The 23,004-nt window shown below is 34.3% G+C and overlaps 1 protein-coding gene across 1 annotated transcript in view; it reads left to right on the forward strand.

The window, feature by feature from the left end:
- Positions 1-431: 431 nt before the first annotated feature.
- The window catches only part of LOC139853908 (uncharacterized), a 199,367-nt gene continuing 176,794 nt past the window's right edge, over positions 432-23,004 (forward strand). Inside the window, exon 1 of the mRNA XM_071843248.1 lies at positions 432-1,061. Within this exon, the coding sequence (XP_071699349.1) occupies positions 432-1,061 (630 nt within the window). The remainder of the gene's footprint in view (positions 1,062-23,004) is intronic.

The raw sequence follows: 23,004 nt of genomic DNA on the forward strand, positions 1-23,004 counted from the left end.
TTTTTAAAAAGTGTTATTTTGAGTGATTATTTACTGACTTGAAAGTATCATTCATTAAATTTGTATAATTATTTTACGCATGTTAACGATTTCTTAGCTATTTAAAAAAAAGATATTATTTTCAATGTTCCAAAAGGCAGAAATATCCGGTTTCAGTATTTAGCGCCTTTTCAGTTATTCTATTTTCATCACCAAAAAGTATCAAAGATTCAATTCAAACACCAAAAAATTAAAAAGATAACCCCATTCAGAAAACACACACAATTTCCCTTCTTTTTTCTTTCTCTTTCATATCGATCTATCTCAATTACATACTAAAGTATTATTTGAAAACACTAATTTATGGTTAAGTGTCCGATCCACTAATTTTAGGGTTTTAATAAACAATTGGATTGAAACATTACATATTTGTGAATAGTTTGTTAGTAGTTATGGTTCATGAAAAAAATATTGAATCATTTTATATTAAATTGTGTCTGTCTAATAAATCTCCAGCTTCTAATTATCCTTTGCTCATATTTCCATGTACATCAGATGTTGATTCGTTATGTGCAATGAAAGTTATATGTCACATTTTAGAATTGGATTCTGTTCGATACGTCTGTTATCCAGTTTCTAGTTATAAGAAAATAATTGAGTATGCTGGACCTAGTTTGACTTCTTCGGTTAATAATCCAGTCACTATACTGTTGATAAATTGGGGGTGTCATAATGATCTTAAGAATATTCTAGAATTAGGACCCGTTGCATGTGTTTTCGTCGTTGATAGTCATCGACCAATTCATTTGCGTAATCTCAACCATCATAATGATAATGTGATTGTTCTTTATACTGATGATGATGAAGAACAAGCAGATTTGTTATACAATTTCGATGTTATGCCTTTAGCGGCTGCAAGTGGTTTCAATAGTGACGATGAGATGGAAGAAGATAAGTTTGATGGTGATAGTGAAGATGATGAAGATGGTGATGGTGGAAGTGAGGATATGAAAAAAAGTCGAGTTTCGAAAGATGATGAAATGAATGCGTTTAAGGTTTTTAGGAAATTAAAAAAAGATTATGTGACGATCGCTCCAAATCCATATGGAAGAACATGTCATTCATCGATTTCATTGCGAGGTATTTGACCTCTATATGATACATTTTGTAAATATTGCATTCTTTTGAAAAGGTACACCATAAATGAATATTTAAATCAAAGGTTTTCGACATCTGATGATTTCTACATATAGACAATCACCGTAATATAATAGTTTACAATAGTACTTCCGTTGACAATGCAGTCAAAATAAGATACATGGTGATGATTTGGTGAATGCAACGTTTCCTTGAAAAATATGCCATGTAAGACTCCATGCACATAGCTTGTTTAACATATAAGCAAACACTGGAAGACTTCTAGGGAACCTGAGAATAAACATGCTAACAAGTGTCAACACAAAGGTTGGTGAGTTCATAGTTTAATGTTTTGCATAATCTGTACAAAAAGGTGGATCACAAGATTTCAGTTGTTTCATCCAGAAACGTTTATCAAATTATTCTACAAGATTGAGCACCCTGGTAACTAAACTTTAACGTTATAATAAGTACCCCTGTTTTAACACACATGCAACCAACATGTACAATACATGCAAACCAACGTGTACTAATCTCAAATAGTATACGTCTATTTTATAGTTCAGGCTAGGGTTTCTATACCTGAAACAGACAGGGATGTCAAGCCCTATGGATCCATATATAACTACTCGCGCCCACCAGTTCTTATAACCGGCAGTTACTAGTTACCAAAGCTAAGGGATTTCGGTTCAAACTCGTTGTAGAATTTAGTATGTACTTGTATCCATTGCGTTTAAAATAAAGTGCATGTATTCTCAGCCCAAAAATATAGATTGCAAAAGCAATTAAAAAGGGAGCAAATGAAACTCACCTTAGCAGCATATAAAGTCGTTCACCAAATTGTGATCGAAACTCGGATGACCAAATAACCGTAGATCTCAACCTAGAGAACATATGTTGGTCAATAAATTTCTATAAAGCTAGGTCAAGTTATAGTGTATCACAATCCTAATGCTCGAGATCGACATACAAAAGTTATCCCAAGTCGTTTCAAAAAGTCAATTTTGACAATAGTTCAACAAAACGAGACGTACCTTATATAAGGATTCATTTACTCGGTTGGTAATATTCAAAAATCCAATTTATCAATCTTACAAACAAGTTTTTTTAAATATTAATTGCAGATTCAAAAGCAATTCCAATTAACGTCAATCATAATTCAGTTGACCATATCTTTTGATTCGTTCATCGAAATTACGCGATTTCTAAATGAAAAGTTATTGATTTTTTGCCAGCTTTCCAAAAACATGCATATCATATACCTTTTATCAGTAACATATGTATTTAATTCGTGATTCATCATAAACTGTTTAACGACGAAATTTAGCATACAAGCATGCATAAATATATATACTCGAGCACTAGACATGGATACACAATTAATATATAAAAGATAAGATATGAATGCTCACGTATCAATATTGTGATTCAATATTGCAGGAAAATATGTAGACGCAACAGAGATGATAAACACTAGTTTGACTCACGAGCAAAACCCTCGAACCATACCCATAACCTCCATAGCTATAACCCATAAATTCCTTAGCTTTAACCAATTTGAGAACTCGTTTTGAAAGTGACACGCTCATGACCTCGTCGTAGTATTTTATGTATAATACTAATAATAATAATAAGATTAATAATAATATTAATCTTAATAATAATAATAATAATAATAATAATAATAATAATAATAATAATAATAATAATAATAATAATATAAATATAATATATATATATATATATATATATATATATATATATATATATATATATAATATAGAGAGATATCGAATGATATGTGTGTGTGTTACTGAACGAGCGAGTTCCATTTATAGGAGATTGCAGATATTCGACTCCATGCGATCGCATGGAGTCCCTTTGATTTATTCATGCGATCGCATGATATGGAATAACAGCTCAGAATCGTTTTGTAATCTAGCACGTCGACATGTTATAATAATATATATAATATATTTAATTTATATAATTAATTATATATTATATTAAATTCACGTGCATAGTTAACTTGTAATTTTTGTTCCGATAAGTCGTACGTCGTCACTCGACTTATGTCCCGCTTCCGGTTTCTCGAACGCATTTTTGTACGCTTAGAAAACTAATACTTTTCATTACGCGACGTGTACCTTTATCAAAAATTAAACTTAATCATTGATAAACTATGTCACTCGAAGTGTAGCTTTAATCAATTAAGTGTTTTGGTTATTTGCTTCTATAAATCATCATCTCGTAGTATATACATATACATATATACATTTTCATTTTGAAATAGTGTTAAGCAAAGTTACTGTAGCAAAGTTTTTTTACTGTAGCAAATAGTGATTTTCGAAAACACTGTAGCTTTTCGGGTACTGTAGCAATTCAAAAATACTGTAGCAAATTAGTGTTTTACTGGTTCATCTTAAACGTTTTAGTTAACTTATCTAAATATCAATCGAATCAATAATCGAATGTTACTATCGTTTACTAAATAATATATATATATATATATATATATATATATATATATATATATATATATATATATATATATATATATATATGCACATTAAGTTATATATATATTGTTCGTGAATCTTTCGAGAACAGTCAAAGAATAATTGATTACATGAATATAGTTCCAAAACTTTCGTGACTCAGCATTACAGACTTTGCTTATCATGTCGAAACATTAAATCATTTAAAGATAAAGTTTAAATTTGGTCACAAATTTCCGGGTTGTCACAGATATTATAATATGGGTACTTTCCATGGGAAGGCATCAAGTTGTTGTTGGTTATTAATGCCCAAGCCTTAACTTATGTTTACACTACTAGCACATATAAACCTATAGGGTCACACACATAGAGCAACTAGATACCAATTAAGTATTTAAATGCGATTTAAATATAATTAACCATAATATGTATGATAACATTATTATATAGATAAAATAATTATGTACAATGAAGTAACAATATATATACACCTAGTAATGTGGCAAGTAACATTTGATTGTGTTATATTTGACAAATATAACTTGACAAATTGTGCAAAAGGCCAAATTGATTAGTCAAAGTGGTTAGTCACATCTTGGATTCTTTGTGTATGGAATTTGTAAGATCAATAATGGAGTTGGTAATAATCATTTTGGTCTTGCTAATTATTATTGACTTCTTATGTGTGTAAGTTTGTAAGATTCATTTATAAAACATACGTACACACATTTTTTGAAATATATGCATCTTATTATCTTTCATTTTTCTCTCATGCAAAACAACTTCTAAGTATTTCTTTTAGTAAGTAAAAGAGTTACTAGTTCAAGTAACATAGTGTAAGAAAACACAAGGTAGAAGGTTGTTCTTAATCTTGTTCTTTCACTCATTAACGGTTGAGGACTAGCATCCATTTGGTATTGGAATTTTGCTCAAGTGTGGATTACCGATAGAGGGAGACTATTTTGGCTCCTACATTCTAAGCATCTATTTCTTTTCAAGTTCAAAGTCTTCAAAAGTTGTAGTCTTTAAACTCACTATTTATTATTTAGTTTTCTTAACAACATGCAATTGGATCCTTGGTGGGGAGTTTTTGAAAGGTTTAAAAATTATTGTACATGCTTTCGCTGCTAAATAGTTTTATTAAAAAAAAAACATACAAACCCCATCAGTAGTACAAGAGCCGCTTTTGCATGTGTTAAGAAACTTATGTTATATACAATAAGAACTTGTTCTTATTATTAGAAATGAACAATTTTTTTTCCTAAAAAGAAAAAGTTGTAGATTTCTAAAATGCAACTTAGTTATTTTATTTGCTACAATCATTCCTTTTACATGCATGTATGGTTGTAGAAGTTGCTATATATATACTAGTTCATATATTAAGTTGCATGGTGCATAGAGAGCCTTTAGACCATTTTGTGATGTTTGGTTGTGTTGAAATTCGATTGGGTTGTAAATTATTCTTTCATTTATAGTGGTTTGTAATAATTTTATTCTTCATGTTTTATTTAATTTTGAGATGTAAAAGTATTAGTGTAGACTTGTATATTTTATCTATTAAAATGTAACAAGACATGAAGAAAATTCAAGATGGAGTTCTAAGCAATTTTGGAGCGATTTGTAACACCAAATGTTGTCTAGGCAAGTGGGAGCTTCAAAACATCACAATGGAGCATGGATATTTGTTATGTCCTTAGATTGACCCGGTCCCTTCGTTTGGCTCACGAAAACCGATTAGGAAAAGGCTTGGCTATGCACCTATTAATAGTTGTGTTTATGTTTGTATGTTGCATGTTTGAATATAGGATATTTGCATGCTAGAAAATAATTTTTTTTTAACAAATCAAACACAAATAAGAGTTTGATAAATTTATATATAATTTAGAAAATGGTTTTTAGTAAAAGTATAAAATGATTTTTAATAAAAAGGAGTTTTTACATAAAGCTCAAAGTTAACATTAAAATTGTGAATTTTAATAAATTATGAATTTAATAAAGTTAAACCAAACTCTTGAATAAAGTTTTAAATAAAATGAGTTTTATTAGAAACTAAAAATTGGTCTTAAGTTAGCGCGCTCAATATATACATATTAATATAGGATATTAGTTTAAAATTGAACACGTCGTGAGTGACTACAATAGAGATTCTATAAACTCAAGACCAACATATAAAATATGATTTTATCTAAAGTATACATATAATATATTGTCGAATGCATGCAACAATTATTATACGAAATGTTTTGTCAAATTGAAATAATACAAAACACAAAATCCCTTTTAAAATGTAAGTTTATGCCATCCCTTTTTAAGACACTCGCTTGTCATTTGTACGTCGTTGTGGAAAGAGCATCAGCCAACCATCACGGTCGTCTTGTGATTACCGAGATGGTGTTTCGCGATTCCCATGACAGTCTTGGGCCGAACACAATAAGTTTTAAATAGGACAACTTAATTGGTGCTTCTTGTAGAGAGAGCATCAGCCAAACACAAGATGCCCAAGGCATAGATGGGATTAAACATACCAGTTGACAATTGTTGTTAAGGATCCCATTAAGATATAGAAATTGTATTAGACTTGCAATTGGTAATCGCTACCTACCTTGTTAATTTAAACTTAGTGGAGAGAGCATCAGCCAACTACTCAAGGTTAAATGTAACTTGGATTCTAGCCTTTAACAAATTAATTTTTCATAAGAAAGTTAGGGTAATCAATTATTAAAGGATCAAATATTAAAATACTAAAAGAACTTTGTTAATTTTGTAAATGTCACCTAATGCAACTACACCCGTTCACCACCTTTCTCCAAGATCTGTCTTAGAGAAGGAAAAACTCAATGATACGAACTTCTTAGACTGGTATCGTAATTTGAGAATTGTTCTCAAAGTCGAAAAGAAGTCGTATTGATGTTATGCGAGGTGTATACGAAATAGTTATATTTTTATTGCGAAATACTATTAAATACGATACAATTTTACACAAGTTATTTATTTATTATTAGAGTGGATATACCTAAACCTTGCTACAACACTATAGGCAGTGTACCTAATCGTACAGTAGTGTAGTTTTTAGTAAGTCCAGTTCGTTCCGCAGGGAGCTAGCCAAGTTTAACGCTATATTTTTAAACTATATTTGAATATATATATATATATATATATATATATATATATATATATATATATATATATATATATATATATATATATATATATATATAAGTAGTATTATTATTATTATAAAAAGGGGGTTTTTACCGTTTAGTGACCGGTTTGTCGATTTTATGTCTTAAGTCACAATTAAAACCTAATGTAAAATATTAAAAATAAATATAACTTAATTTAAAGCGTAAAGTAAATGACGATAATTAAAGTGCGATAAATAAAATGACGGTTAATAAAATTGAGATAATTTAAAAGTACGATAATTAAAAGTGCGATAAGATATAAAATAAAGGAATTATGCTTATTTAAACTTCCGTAATCATGATGTTCGACGTGTTGATTTTAGTTTATTACCATGGGTTAATTGTCCTTTCTCCTGGATTATTCGATATGTCCATCTGGTTTTTGTCCATAACAGTCCATCAGTCATAAATATAAAGTGCGAGTGTCCTCGTCAAATTATCCTTATACCCGAAGTCAAATATTCCAACTAATTGGGGACTTAAACTGTAATAAGGTTTTAATACATTGTTAATGATTACACCAGGTTATTGACTGTGTGCAATCCAAGGTTTTAATACTTTATTATCAATTACACCAAGTGTCTTTGTATGTAATCCACCCCTGTTTAATGAGTCCATTGACTATTAATCCATTCCCGTGTCCGGTTAAATGAACGATTATTAGTATTTATAAATATCCCGCCCATCGTGTCCGATCGAGTGTATATGGTTATTTATAGATACATCAAATTATAAATCTCTATATTAAATTAACGAACTATCATTCAGTTAAACAAATATAAAGCCCATTAATAGCCCATAGTCTAATTTCCACAAGTGTCGGTCTTTTGTCGAAACCCCAATTATGGTACAAAGCCCAATTACCCAGTCTTAATATTTAATCCAACATCACGATTACTTCGGCTTAAATAAGCATAATAATAACTTAGCTACGAGACACTAATTTAAAAAGGTTGAACATAACTTACAATGAGTATTAATAGCGTAGTGTTACACGGACAGAATTTCGACTTACAAACTTAAAACATTCGCCACTATAACCTTATTATTATTAATCTTAAATTAAAATTAAAATTATAAAATATATATATATGTTGAGAGAGTGCAGAGAAAGGAAAGAAAAAGATGTGTTTCTTTCATCCGAAAAACGCTTCAATTTATAGATGTGGCCATACTTTGGGTGCCATGCGATCGCATGGGATTAACTCTTCCAGGCCATGCGATCGCATGACCTGCTTTTCCAGCTCATGTACTTTTGTTTTCTTATTTGCCGACGGTTTTTAATATAAATATAATATATAAATAATTTATAGAATTATTTATATATTATATTATATTCGTGTGCATAGTTGACTTATAATTTTAGCTCCGTTGCGTCGCGCGTTGATAGTTGGTTCATGTCCCGGTTCCGAATTTTCGAACGTCCTTTCGTACGATTTAATATCTTGTACTTTGCGTTTCGCGGCTCGTACTCTTGTAATTTTGAGACGTTTCTCATCAATAAATTGAACCTCTTGGATTGTACTTTGTACTTTTTAGCATTTTGGTCGTTTGCGTCTTCAAATCGTCGAATCTGTCTTTTGTCTTCACCTTTTAATATTTAAACGAATATCACTTGTAAATAGAACAATTGCAACTAAAAGCTTGTCTTTCTTGAGGGATAATGCTATGAAATATATGTTTGTTTTTAGCATTATCAAATATTCCCACACTTGAGCATTGCTTGTCCTCAAGCAATATAGAACTTGAATATAAACATACTTGAATCACTTCTTTATTCTTCTCACTTTGTACATCAGTGATTTTAATACGGCGGTATGAACAATGATAGTAACGATGTGGTTTACAGTCCCACATGACTATGAAAATTTAGATCCTTTAGGAAATTGGATCTTTATGAAAACATTTGATCTTTTGAAAATTCAATCTAGCTTTTACCCTAGATAAGTTTTTTGAAATAACCCTTCACCGGTGTTTGCAAAATATTTTTGTGGGTCTTGTGGGTTTCAGATTTGAAAATTTTAGCTCAAAACTTATGGTTTCGTGTCACCCACTTGCTAACCTTGTATTAGGAAAGCAACACGTCTAGTTTACTTGCTCTGTATATTACCTTTCGGTAAACTACCATCCGGTTGTAAAGGAAAGCGTTGAATAAGCAACTGTTAAGGCAATGTCCCGTGACATGCTTTTGATTATGGTCTATATCGTGTCGGATGCAATTACTATCCTTTGTAGGAGCAATAGTAAAGATCACCCTATAGTTTTTCGGTCTGGCACAAGGTCCTGTCTTCGACCATGCTATGCAACCACCGTTTTTACGGTTGACACCTGATTTGGTTCAGGTGACCTAATGAATTCCGGTGAATTCTTAGGATTTTACATTCAATGGTAATGAACGCATTGAAAATAGGTTTTCAGAAAACAAATCGGTTTGTAATTTGATCAAAATATTTTCTCGTTCAAGCTCGAGTTTAGATATCATTGAATTTCATGATTTTGTAATTCTCAATCTTTAAGGTCAATCTCAAGGATTGAGTAATATCAGTCTTAAAAGCTGATTTTTGATCTTTAAGGAGATTATCCTTTCTGGGGATCGGATTCATTAGTCTTATAAGCTAATTTGCACGGTGCCCCCCATTGTACGAGACATATCCTCTCATGGTTAGGATAAGTCTGACCACTTGGCGACCCTGTTTAATGCTGAGGTCCGTGGATTTCCAGCTGATTTTTGAGAAAACTTTTCAAGGTAGACTCTACAACTGGTCTAGACGACAACTTCCTGACCTAAATTAAGAAGCGCGTGTCTTTTTCTCGGAAGACTTTACTTCCTTATAAATTCTATGTATATTACAATAAACTGGATAAAACTTATTAATATTGTCCAAAACAAAAGTATTTTCAATTATTTGTACAAAAATATGTGATATATGTTCTAAATAACTTGATAAATTTTTCCCACACTTGGCTTTTATTTTTCTTTCTTTGCCTTTTTATTCTCCTCTATTCCATTTTAAATGAATTCAAGCATTTTGGGTTGTTTCTCAATTTATGTCCTTTCTGAGGTAACAATAATTTCAGTGTTAACACCTAGTTTTATCGTTCATAAATATGTATAAACATGATTTTGAATTCATTTATTTGAAAATTTTTTAAAACTTTTACTAGAAGTGGGTAGTCAGTATATAAGACTAGGCATGTTCTTTATTATCAGAGAGCACTAGATTCTAATACAACTATTGCGTTACTAGTATTTTTAATGGTAACCAAGTATTTAAATTAAAATTTTAAAACCCGAAAGAATTTAACCTCTTCCCATGTAGTGACCCGAACTTTTCCATGTTTATATATATTAAATGAAATTGTTATTTACATGATTAAGTGTTTCCAATATGTTAAGCAATCAAACTTGTTAAGACTTAATTAATTGAAATAGGTTTCATATAGACAATTGACCACCCAAGTTGTCCGGTGATTCACGAACGTTAAAACTTGTAAAAACTATATGATGACATATATATGATTATATATATAGATAACATGATATTATGATAAGTAAGTATCTCATTAGGTATTTTAACAATGAGTTATATACATAAAATTGAGTTTATTGAATTAAGAAACTCGAAACGGTATATATAACGATTATCGTTATAACAACGTCTTACTAAATACATATGAATCATATTAAGATATTGATACACTATATTTAATCATGATAAATAATAAGTAAACATGTCATTAAGTGTATTAACAATGAACTACATATGTAAAAACAAGACTACTAACTTAATGATTTCGAAACGAGACATATACGTAACGATTATCGTTGTAACAACATTTAACTGTATATATATCATACTAAGATATACTAATATATCATAATATCATGATAATGTAATAATTTAACATCTCATTAGATATAATAAACATTGGGTTAACAACATTTAACACGATCGTTAACTTAAAGGTTTCAAATCAACATTTACATGTAACGACTAACGATGACTTAACGACTCAGTTAAAATGTATATACATGTAGTGTTTTAATATGTATTCATACACTTTTGAAAGACTTCAATACACTTATCAAAATACTTCTACTTAACAAAAATGCTTACAATTACATCCTCGTTCAGTTTCATCAACAATTCTACTCGTATGCACCCGTATTCGTACTCGTACAATACACAGCTTTTAGATGTATGTACTATTGGTATATACACTTCAATTATTAGCTTTTAGCAGCCCATGTGAGTCACCTAACACATGTGGGAACCATCATTTGGCAACTAGCATGAAATATCTCATAAAATTACAAAAATATTAGTAACCATTCATGACTTATTTACATGTAAACAAAATTACACATCCTTTATATCTAATCCATATACCAACGACCAAAAACACCTAAAAACACTTTCATTCTTCAATTTTCTTCATCTAATTGATCTCTCTCAAGTTCTATCTTCAAGTTCTAAGTGTTCTTCATAAATTCTATAAGTTCTAGTTTCATAAAATCAAGAATACTTCCAAGTTTGCTAGCTTACTTCCAATCTTGTAAAGTGATCATCCAACCTCAAGAAATCTTTCTTATTTATAGTAATATATCTTTATAATACAAGGTAATACTCATATTCAAACTTTGATTCAATTTCTATAACTATAACAATCTTATTTCGAGTGGAAATCTTACTTGAACTTGTTTTCGTGTCATGATTCTGCTTCAAGAACTTTCAAGCCATCCAAGGATCCTTTGAAGCTAGATCTATTTTTCTCATTTCCAGTAGGTTTATCCACAAAACATGAGGTAGCAATGATGTTCATAACATCATTCGATTCATATATATAAAACTACCTTATTCGAAGGTTTAAACTTGAAATCACTAGAACATAGTTTAGTTAATTCTAAACTTGTTCGCAAACAAAAGTTAATCCTTCTAACTTGACTTTTAAAATCAACTAAACACATGTTATATATCTATATGATATGCTAACTTAATGATTTAAAACCTGAAAACACGAAAAACACCGTAAAACTGGACATACGCCGTCGTAGTAACACCGCGGGCTGTTTTGGGTTTGATAATTAAAAACTATGATAAACTTTGATTTAAAAGTTGTTCTTCTGGGAAAATGATTTTTCTTATGAACATGAAACTATATCAAAAAATCATGGTTAAACTCAAAGTGGAAGTATGTTTTTCAAAATGGTCATCAAGACGTCGTTCTTTCGACTGAAATGACTACCTCTTACAAAAACAACTTGTAACTTATATTTCTGACTATAAACCTATAATTTTTCTGTTTAGATTCATAAAATAGAGTTCAATATGAAACCATAGAAATTTGATTCACTCAAAACGGATTTAAAACGAAGAAGTTATGGGTAAAACAAGATTGGACATTTTTTGATTGTTGTAGCTACGAGAAATATTGTAACAATTCTATACAAATCATATCCTAGCTAACTTATATTGTATTATACATGTATTCTAATATATTATGTAATCTTGGGATACCATATACACGTATGCAAATGTTTTGACATATCATATTGAAACGACCCGTCAAAATCGCTATTGACGCGGCACGTTAATCATTGATTCCACAGTGAGGTTTTGACCTCTATATGATATGTTTTGATAAAATATTACATTCATTAAAATAAGTGACTTTCTAAACATAGAAAGTTATAAACATGTGAGCGGGTGCTTAGGTATAAGCAAAACCCCAAAATACATAAGTCTTTAATTTACAGGTTGACATCACAGTCCAATTATTTATTACACAACACAGTTTTATTTTGAATGCAATAAACTTTGTACAAAGCATGAGAGACTCCATGCAGGCAACAAGCACATCACAGCGGAAGCAGTCTAAGGACCTGAGAATAAAACATGCTAAAATGTAACATCCCGTTTTTCCCGTACATATGTAAAGGTACAAACTTAATTATTAGTACGATTATAACTTGTTCGTTTTTGTGATTAAATGAGCCAAAGTGTTAGTTTATGAGTTAGTGCATGTATGTGTGTGTATATATATATGTATGTATATATATATATATATATATATATATATATATATATATATATATATATATATATATATATATATATATATATATTTGAGAATGCGTGCGTGAGCGTGTATATGTATGTGTCACGATGGAGTTGAGTCGTGCGAGACTTAAGGTTGACGCTTAGGCGTGCATAGGAAGAGTGAATGAGGTGTGCTAGTTGTTTGAACCATCATTTTGTGTTAAATTGTAGAAGTGACCAGGCCTAGGCAAACGCCGCGCCGCGACGGGCGGGACCGCGCCGCGACAAACAAAGCAAACCTGGATCAGAAAGTGGGTTAAGAAGGGTCGAATTTCCCTTTATGCGTTGCGCCGCGATGAATTGAGCCGCGCCGCGGCAGTCCTACTGGACAGAATCCGGACTTAGCTCTTTTTAAGGGATTTTAAGGGGCAAAATGGTAAATTGACATGTGGATCTGATGGGAGCATTAAATCTCCACCACATATCCATTTAATTCATTTTCCTTTTCTCTTTTCTTTCCATTTTCTCTCCCAAAACACAAAACCCACTTAGATTAAATTTAAGTTTTGGAGGTGAAGAATTGTGAATCAATCCTAGGAGCAAGAATTAAAGTTGTTCTCCTTGTTACTAGCTACAAGAGGATAGTCTTGGTAAGTTCTAACTTTATATTTTAAGTTTTAATTGGCTAATGGCTAGGGTTTTGGTTACTAGAGATTTGTATGACCCATTTGAGGGTAAAATGGTTGAATTTGGGTTATGTTGTTGTAATGAAACCCTAATAGCCACAATCTAGGGTTTTGGCCTTGTGATTTGAGGTTGTAAGTGTCAAATGGTGTTGTTAGTCACTAATGCACTTTTAGATTTAATGAAAGAAGTGTTAATGGGAAATTTTGACTTGATTGCGAGTCTAAGCAATATAAAATGGGTCAAAATGTACTAGTTGACCTAATTAGGTGAAATAGGTATGAATTACCCTAAGTTTGTGTTAATTGAAGTTAGTAGACTTTAATTCACTAGTCTTAGTGATTAAAGTCGAGTCTTGGCCATTTAAGGGCGGTTTTGGGTGTGGTTGAGTCATTTAATGGTAATGGGGTCATTAAATGCTCAAAGTGTAAGTAATGTGGTAAATGCCATTAGTTGCGTATTGAATGTGTACCTATGTATTAGGTACTTTGCTCGAAGTATACGGAGGCATTTAAATCGTCACCAAATCGTTAAGGTGAGTGGAATGATTATATGCATATGTATGTAATGTATTTATTTGTATGCTATGGTATGAACCAAAGAGCCGGTAGTGCCATAGTATGTGCGAGCGTGCTATGATGTGAACCAAAGAGCCGGTAGCGTCATAGTATGTATGTTATAGTGTGAACCAAAGAGCCGGTAGCGCTATAGCACGATTTGTTAGGGTGTGAACCAAAGAGCCGGTAGCACCTTAGCATTGTTAGAGTGTGAACCAAAGAGCCGGTAGCACTCTAGCGTGAGTATGACTCGAGTTGTGATGTGAACCAAAGAGGCGGTAGCATCAGGAAAAATGCGTATGGTGTGACGCCCCGTACAAAACCATCGTGTACGGATCATCAACAACAGGATCATCACAAGGTCAAACACTATATGCTGTTTGAAAACCGATTTGCATTCATTAAAAAGATAACATTTTACAAAGATAACATGTCGTAAGACTTATTACAAACCATTGTTCCAAAATAACATAAGTTTACGAATGCAAAACATAAGTTTCATAATTTGAGACATCTCTAGCAATGCAGCGGATAACTAGTACAGTAGGTCCATAACAGCAATTTAATAACAGCATGACAACAAGTGAAACAGCATGACATCAAGTCTAACAGCGGAAGCAATAAACCTCTAGGCACCTGAGAAATACACGCTTAAAAAGTCAACAAGAATGTTAGTGAGCTATAGTTTAAGTTGTAATAGTAACGTAAGATAGGCCACGAGATTTCAGTGCTGCAACAGCGTATCAAAATAGTATGAAAAGTATATGCATAACCGTGGGCACCCGGTAACTAGACTTAACGTTTATAACCCCCTGAAAGTACACTTGGTGAGTGCGTATGTCCACGAAGTATTAAACACCCGTTAAATGCTAGCGCGACTAGCCCGAGTGGGGATGTCAAACCCTATGGATCCATATCTAAGATTCGCGTTCACCGGTTCAAAAACCAATAACTAAACGTTACCGTGCTAAGGGGAATGTTTATGCCGTTGTATAACCCACACACATATAAAGTTTAAGTACTCGTGCCTAGTATGTAAAACGTAAAAAGTGCATGTATTCTCAGTCCCAAAATAATTAAAGTAAAAAGGGATGCTATAACTCACAGTGATAAAAGCGGTAAAGTCGGTAATGAAAGTACGCAAGTAGTAAGTCGGTCCGAAAGGTCGTCAACCTAAATCAAATGTTACTAGGTCAGTAGGTTGTCTTTATAAATTCTAATAGTGCATAAAATAAGTTTAAGTGTCATCATCATCATCATTCATCATCATAAAAGCTAAGTAAGTTTGACGAGAATAGAGATCGAAACAATAGGCTGACTTAGGTCAGCTGCTACGACCTCTACGTAAATCGAAAAGACACATGGTCAGTGGCTATGGCTCCGTATATGAGTCCCCTAACAGCTGACCAATTTTCAGAACCTAACTCGTCTTTGTTTGACCGTGGCGACGGTTTAAGTGCGAGTAGGTCAGAAATTTCAGCACAACGTTAATAGGGTGTAGTGACTATCGGAGGGCCATAAATCCTAAACCGTAACTTGGATTAAGACGAGGCCTAAATGGAAAATCATCTACTCGAACCGAACTAACTGAAAATCAACTTTCCAGTGGCCCAGGTGGTCTGATCCAATACAAAAATCAGTGGACAAGTGCTCCAGTGGGGTTCTTGGTGCTTGATGCTCATCACGGTTCTCATCCTTGATGCTTGTAGCTTCAAGTGTACAACTCGTTGATGGTTTAGCATCACTTTTGACCAAGATTCACCATCAATACACAATATGTTAAGACCAAGTAAGAACACAACTCATTCATGAGTCTTAGATGGATGATGAACCAAGGTTACATCATATCCTTAGTCTTAACACAATTTCAATTCACAATAACAACTAAAGTTACAAACTTTACATTAATTCAACAAGTATTAGCGCAATCTAAGTCAAATGAGGTGATGGAAAACTAAGCTAGAGAGCTTGGATCCATTTCACACAAGTTACAAGGTTGCAAAGCTAGAAAGCTTGAACCTTTAAGTGTTCTTGAAGATCTTGAAGCATAAAGCTTGGATCTTTAAGATATATGAAGATAACAAACACAAGTTTGAATCTTTTTCACAAAACAACATGATCAAAGCAAAAAGAACTTAGATCTAACAAAAAGATATGAAGATCCAAGCTAGAAAGCTTGCATCTTGTTTGTTCTTTAAGATCTTGAAGCATAAAGCTTGGATTTTGAAGATGCATGAAGATTACAAACAAAAGTTTGAATCTTTATCATAAAATAGAAAGATTAAAGTATAAAAGAAGTAGATCTACAAAAGATATGAAGATTCAAGCTAAAAAGCTTGAATCTTCCATGTTCTTGAAAGATTCTTGCTTGAATCAACAAGATATAAGTAAGATCAAAGCTAGAAGGAACTTGATCTTCCACATAATGATGATGATGTACACGAATTTAAGAAGAAAAGAGGAAGGAAAAGAAAAACTTACAAGCTAGGAAAGAAAGAAAGAATAAGTGTGTGAAAATCCAAAATGATCAAGTGTTGGAATGAGGGACTAAAGGCTAGTATTTATAGGCAAATGAAGATCACATGGATTGATGAGGTGGCCAAGACCATGGTGGTGGTGGTGGACGGCATTAGAGGGGGGAGGGGGAGACAAAAACTTGCTTTTTGGCTATTGGTGTCTAAAGTGTGTCCTTTTGCTAGAATCTTATGTAATATTTAGATAAACCTTATCCATTATGCTAGTATGACTCATTAATTAATTAATTTATTATTTATTTATTATTATGGGCCACTAGTAATAATACTTGGGCTAATTAATTGAGTCACTAGCTAGAGTAGGGTGGGCTTGAGCCCAACAAGGTAGAAAGTCCAACAAGACTAACTATTGGGCTTTAGCAATTAAATAAATAAAATTAAGCATCCAAAAGTCCAGGTAATTATTATTAGAAAATAATAATTAATATTTCGCAGTCCAAAAGTTCCGATTCCGACAAAAGTCAAACGTGCTCGCAGTCCGCGGTTTATTCGTAACGGCAAGTAACACTAACGGTTATAAAGCATCCAATGGAAAAGTTAAGCATTCTACATACTCCAGGGCACGTTTTTAAGTATATATTAATATAAAACACGTGTGCCAAGGTTCTGGAGTAATAAAGTAACACAGTACGCACAATTATGCAGTTTCGCTAAAATACAAGGCATAAAAGCAAGTCGAAAAAGTCGGGTCGTTACATTACCCACCTGTTACTGGAAATTTCGTCCCGAAATTTAAGCTGATGGTGATGGAGTCAGAAAAAGGTGAGGATACTTCTACTTCATTTGATCCTCTTGCTCCCAGGTAAACTCAGGTCCACGCTTGGCATTCCATCGAACTCGGACAATTGGAATATTATTGCGTTTCAAGGTTTTGACCTCACAGTCCATAATTTCGACAGGTTCTTCCATGAAGTGGAGTTGATCATCAATGGTAAGTTCTTCCAATGGTATGATAAGTTCCGGTGGAGCAAGACATTTCTTTAAATTTGATACATGAAAGGTAGGATGAACGGCACTCAACTGAGTCGGAAGATCCAAACGGTAAGCAACGGGTCCAACACGTTCCAAAATTTCAAAAGAACCAATATATCGCGGGTTTAACTTTCCGCGCTTTCCAAAACGGATTACACCCTTCCAAGGTGCGACATTCAACATTACTCGGTCACCCACGTTGAATTCGAAGTCTTTACATTTAAGATCAGCATAACTCTTTTGGTGATCCCGGGCCGTCTTAAGTCTTGCCTGAATATGAGAAATCTTCTCCGTCGTTTCATGGACTATCTCGGGTCCGGTGATTTGCACTTCACCTAACTCAGCCCAACAAATGGGAGAACGGCACTTGCGGCCATACAACGCTTCAAAAGGCACGGCTTTAATACTCGAATGATAACTGTTGTTGTAAGAGAATTCGGCTAGCGGCAGATGCCTTTCCCAAGACTTTCCGAAGTCAATAACACAGGCACATAACATGTCCTCTAGAGTCTGAATCGTTCGTTCGCTCTGACCGTCGGTCTGGGGGTGATACGCGGTGCTCATGTCGAGACGAGTTCACAAGGCTTCTTGTAATAAACGCCAGAATCTGGAAGCAAAACGGGGATCGCGATCTGAGATAATTGATAGAGACACACCATGACAAGATACAACTTCTTTGATGTACAGTTGAGCAAGTTTCTCCATTGTGTCTGTTTCTTTCATCGCTAGGAAATGAGCAGATTTGGTAAGACGGTCAACGATAACCCAGATTGTATCGTATCTGCCCACCGTCTTTGGTAGCTTCGTGATGAAATCCATTGTAATTGCTTCCCATTTCCATTGTGGGATTTCTGGTTGCTGAAGTAATCCAGATGGACTCTGATATTCAGCCTTAACCTTCGAACAAGTTAAACACCTTCCAACATAAGTTGCAACATCCTTCTTAAGATTTGGCCACCAATACTGTTCCTTAAGATCGTGGTACATTTTGCCAGCTCCTGGATGAATCGAATATCTCGACTTGTAGGCTTCATCAAGTATAAGGTTCCGTAGATCTCCATAACGAGGTACCCAAATTCTTCCGGCATAACATCGGATTACAGACTCCTTAACCTCGAATTTAGAGACGAGAATGTTCAGGTATTCGCGAGATATGTTCTCCCCCTTGAGAGACTCTTCTTGGACTACTCGAATCTGACTGTGGAGGTTCGAATGGATGGTGATGTTCAGAGCCCGAACGCGAAGAGGTACCGTCCTCTCCTTTCGACTTAAGGCGTCGACTACAACATTGGCCTTGCCCGGATGGTAGCGAAGTTCACAATCGTAGTCGTTTAGCGTTTCAATCCATCGACGCTATCTCATGTTCAGTTGCTTCTGATCGAAGATGCGTTGGAGGCTTTTATGATCGGTGAATATGGTACTCTTTGTCCCATAAAGATAGTGTCTCCACAACTTCAAAGCGAAGACAACGGCTCCAAGTTCGAGATCGTGAGTAGTGTAATTTCGCTCGTGGACCTTCAGTTGATGAGATGCATAGGCAATGACCTTCGTTCTTTGCATCAATACACAACCAAAACCATTCTTCGAAGCATCGCAGTACACAACAAAGTCGTCACTGCCTTCAGGAAGAGATAAGATAGGTGCGGTGGTTAACTTCTGCTTCAGGGTTTGAAATGCTGCTTCTTGTTCTTTTTCCCAAACAAACTTCTTCCCTTTATGAGTTAACGTAGTCAAAGGACGCGAAATCAAAGAGAAACCTTCAATGAACCTTCGGTAATAACCGGCAAGACCTAGAAATTGGCGGATATGAGTCGGAGTAGTGGGAGTTTCCCACATGCTGATAGCCTTGATCTTGGCGGGATCAACTTTGATACCTTGATCACTCACAATATGACCCAGAAATTGGTATTTCTTCACCCAAAATTCACACTTGGAGAATTTGGCATAAAGCTGCACTTGTCTCAAGAGTTCGAGCACTAACCGAAGGTGTTGCTCATGTTATTCTTCACTCTTGGAGTAGATGAGGATATCATCTATGAAGGCGATAACAAATTTATCCAGGTATGGCTTGCAGACACGATTCATGAGGTCCATGAATACAGCGGGTGCGTTGGTTAATCCGAACGGCATCACGAGAAACTCATAATGACCATAGCGGGTTCTAAATGCAGTCTTCATCACATCACCCTCCTTCACCCTCAACTGGTGATAACCTGATCGCAAATCGATCTTAGAATAAACGCTTGATCCTTGCAGCTGATCAAAAAGATCATCAATTCGGGGAAGAGGATATCGATTCTTGATCGTCATCTTGTTCAGCTCACGATAATCGATACACATGCGGAAGGATCCATCCTTCTTCTTCACAAATAAAACAGGTGCGCCCCAAGGTGACGAGCTCAGTTGGATAAACCCTCGGTCGAGCAATTCCTGCAGTTGACTTTGCAACTCTTGCAGTTCTGAAGGTGCCAGATGATACGGCGCACGAGCTACGGGTGCAGCTCCCGGCACTAGATCGATTTGGAACTCCACTGCTCTGGGTGGCAGTAATCCAGGCAACTCTTCTGGAAAGACGTCGGGGAATTCATTCACGATTCGCACGTCATTCACACTCTTCTCCTCTGATTCTAAAGTCTTCACCTGTGCTAAAACGGCAAGTCGTCCTTTCTTCATGATCTTCTACGCTTTCATACAACTAATGAGGTTCAGTTTCGAACTACATCTCTCTCCGTATATAACCAGTGGCTCACCATCTCCTTGTGGTATACGAAGAGCTTTATCTCCACAGATAACATCGGACCTTACTTTAGTCAACCAGTCCATGCCGACAATCACGTCAAAGCTTCCCAATTTGATGGGTATCAAGTCAATTTCGAAATCCACACCAGCTATGTTAATAATAGCTCCTCGGCCAATTTGGTCAACCTTTTAAAGTTTACCATTGGCTACCTCGACAAGCATATTTTCTTTTAAAGGAACTAATGACCAATTTATCTTATCACAAAAGTGTCTACATACATAGCTTCTATCGGCACCAGTATCAAATAGGACAGAAGCTAAAAGATTGTTGATAGTGAATATACCTGTAACCAAGTCGGGGTTCTCACGTGCATCCCTTGCATTAACATTAAAAGCTCTACCACGCGGTGGTCCGCCGTCCTTCTTCTTATTGGGGCAATCATTCCTAAAGTGGCCCTGCTGTCCACACTCATAGCATTTCCTTGGCCCATTTGGGTTTGTCCTTGTAGCTGGGACGAGAATCTTGCAGTTCTTACCAACATGTCCGATCCTGTTGCACTTTTCACATACCGCATTACAATACCCAGTGTGGTGTTTGTAACACCTCTTACATTACGGTAGGGTACCTTTGTAGTTCTGGTTGGAGCTTGTGCCAGGGTTGGGGTTTCCACTGTTGTTGTGTCTCTTAACGGGGGTTTGATCATAGGTCCTCCCCTTACTGTTATCCCACTTTCGCTTGTCACTACTACCCGCTTCAGGCTTGGACTTCTCCGGTTCATCGATGAGAATCTGATTCATGAGTGTATGCCCCATGCGCATTGCTTCGGGAACATTCGGTGGATTAGACGAGGTGACATTACCCTTGATGGACTTAGGGAGTCCCCAAAAGTATCTCTCCATAAGCTTGAATTCCGGGGTGACCATGGTAGGACACATAAGAGCTAACTCAAGAAACTTCCGATTGTAACCATCGAGATCGTTGCCAACAGCTTTCAATTGCATAAACTCTATTTCCATCTTTTGTATCTCGGTTCTTGAACAATGATCATCAATCATAGCTGCTTTGAACTCCTCCCATGGCGTAGCATACGCCTCATCAATACCTTGTGCCTGAGCCATGGTGTTCCACCACGTGAGGGCGCCATCAGATAGCGTGCAGGAAGCAAATTTGGTTTTGTTAGACTCGGAACAGTTGCTGACTCGGAATACTGATTCATGCTTTTCAAACCATCTTGTGAGACCAAAGGGCCCCTCAGTTCCGCTGAAGTTATGTGGCTTACAGCTCTGGAATTCCTTGTAGGTGCACTCTTTTCGAACGGGTTGGATAACCGGCGGTGGTTCAGCTTGAGGGTTCATTTCTGCCAAGGCTGCGATGACTCGTTCATTAATCATCTCTTCGATTTGAGCCGATGTGGGTGTTGTTCGTGTGTTTGCCATTGCCCTTCGAAACAGAAATTTTGACTTAAGTCAAAATACAGCATTTAATATATAATAATATAGTATATAGTAAACAGGGAAACAACATAACGCATGCCAATTAAGTAACGCAACCAGGCACAAATACCGCAAAACCAACATACAGTAATGTAAATAGAACACTGTGCAAGAATTTAACAATACAAAGTTCCATTAATAAAGAGTTGCATACATAAGTTCGTACATTACATAAGGAAAACATGGAACTACAACGAGATTACAAAATGAAACCTACTACAAAGCTCTATGGTGATGGTGGGTAAAGGATGTCCAGCACATGGGACATCTGCTCCTCGAGCTCAGTCACCCGAGCATGGAGGATCTCCACCTCCCTCGCCAGTTCCTCAACAGAGGGAGGGGCTGGCAGAGCAGGCGGTGTTGCTGGTGCAGGAGGTGCTGGTGGTGCAGATGGTCCGGCTCTAGAGGTAGATGCTGCATGGCGGTAAGGCTTACGCACGAATGGATCAGCCGGGTAAGGCACGACCCACTTATTGTGATGACCCGGGAATTTCCGACCAAATTTAAACTTTAATCTTTATATGTTCTCGACACGATAAGCAAAGTCCGTAATGTTGAGTCTTAAAATTTTAGAACTGTTTAAATGGATTCATTTAATCTTTTACTATTCCCGACGATTCACAAACAATTATTTGTAAATAAATAAATAAATATATATATATATATATATATATATATATATATATATATATATATATATATATATATATATATGAATTCAATACCTAAATAATATTATATTGTAATCAATAAATGTTAAAAATTTAATATATTATAATTAGTAAATATGATATAATTAATAAATTGTTTTATATTAAATGTAATTACAAGTTAAAAATATAATACTAACATTATTAGAACTTTCATTAATATTATTAATTATTAATAATTAATAATATTATTAATATTAAAATCAGAATTATTAAAAGTATTATTTTCAATATAGATAAGAAATTTGATATATATATATATATATATATATATATATATTATTAATATTATTATTATTAATCATATTATAATTAAAAATTTTATATTATTATTATCATTACTAATAATATTATTATTATCAATATTATATTATTAAAATTATTATTTATGATATTAAGAGTATTAATATTATTATATTATATTTATAAGATTATGTATAATACATAAAAACAGGTATATACATACGATATATT

The sequence above is a fragment of the Rutidosis leptorrhynchoides genome, chromosome 6, assembly GCF_046630445.1.
Source record: "Rutidosis leptorrhynchoides isolate AG116_Rl617_1_P2 chromosome 6, CSIRO_AGI_Rlap_v1, whole genome shotgun sequence".
Lineage (NCBI taxonomy): Eukaryota > Viridiplantae > Streptophyta > Magnoliopsida > Asterales > Asteraceae > Rutidosis > Rutidosis leptorrhynchoides.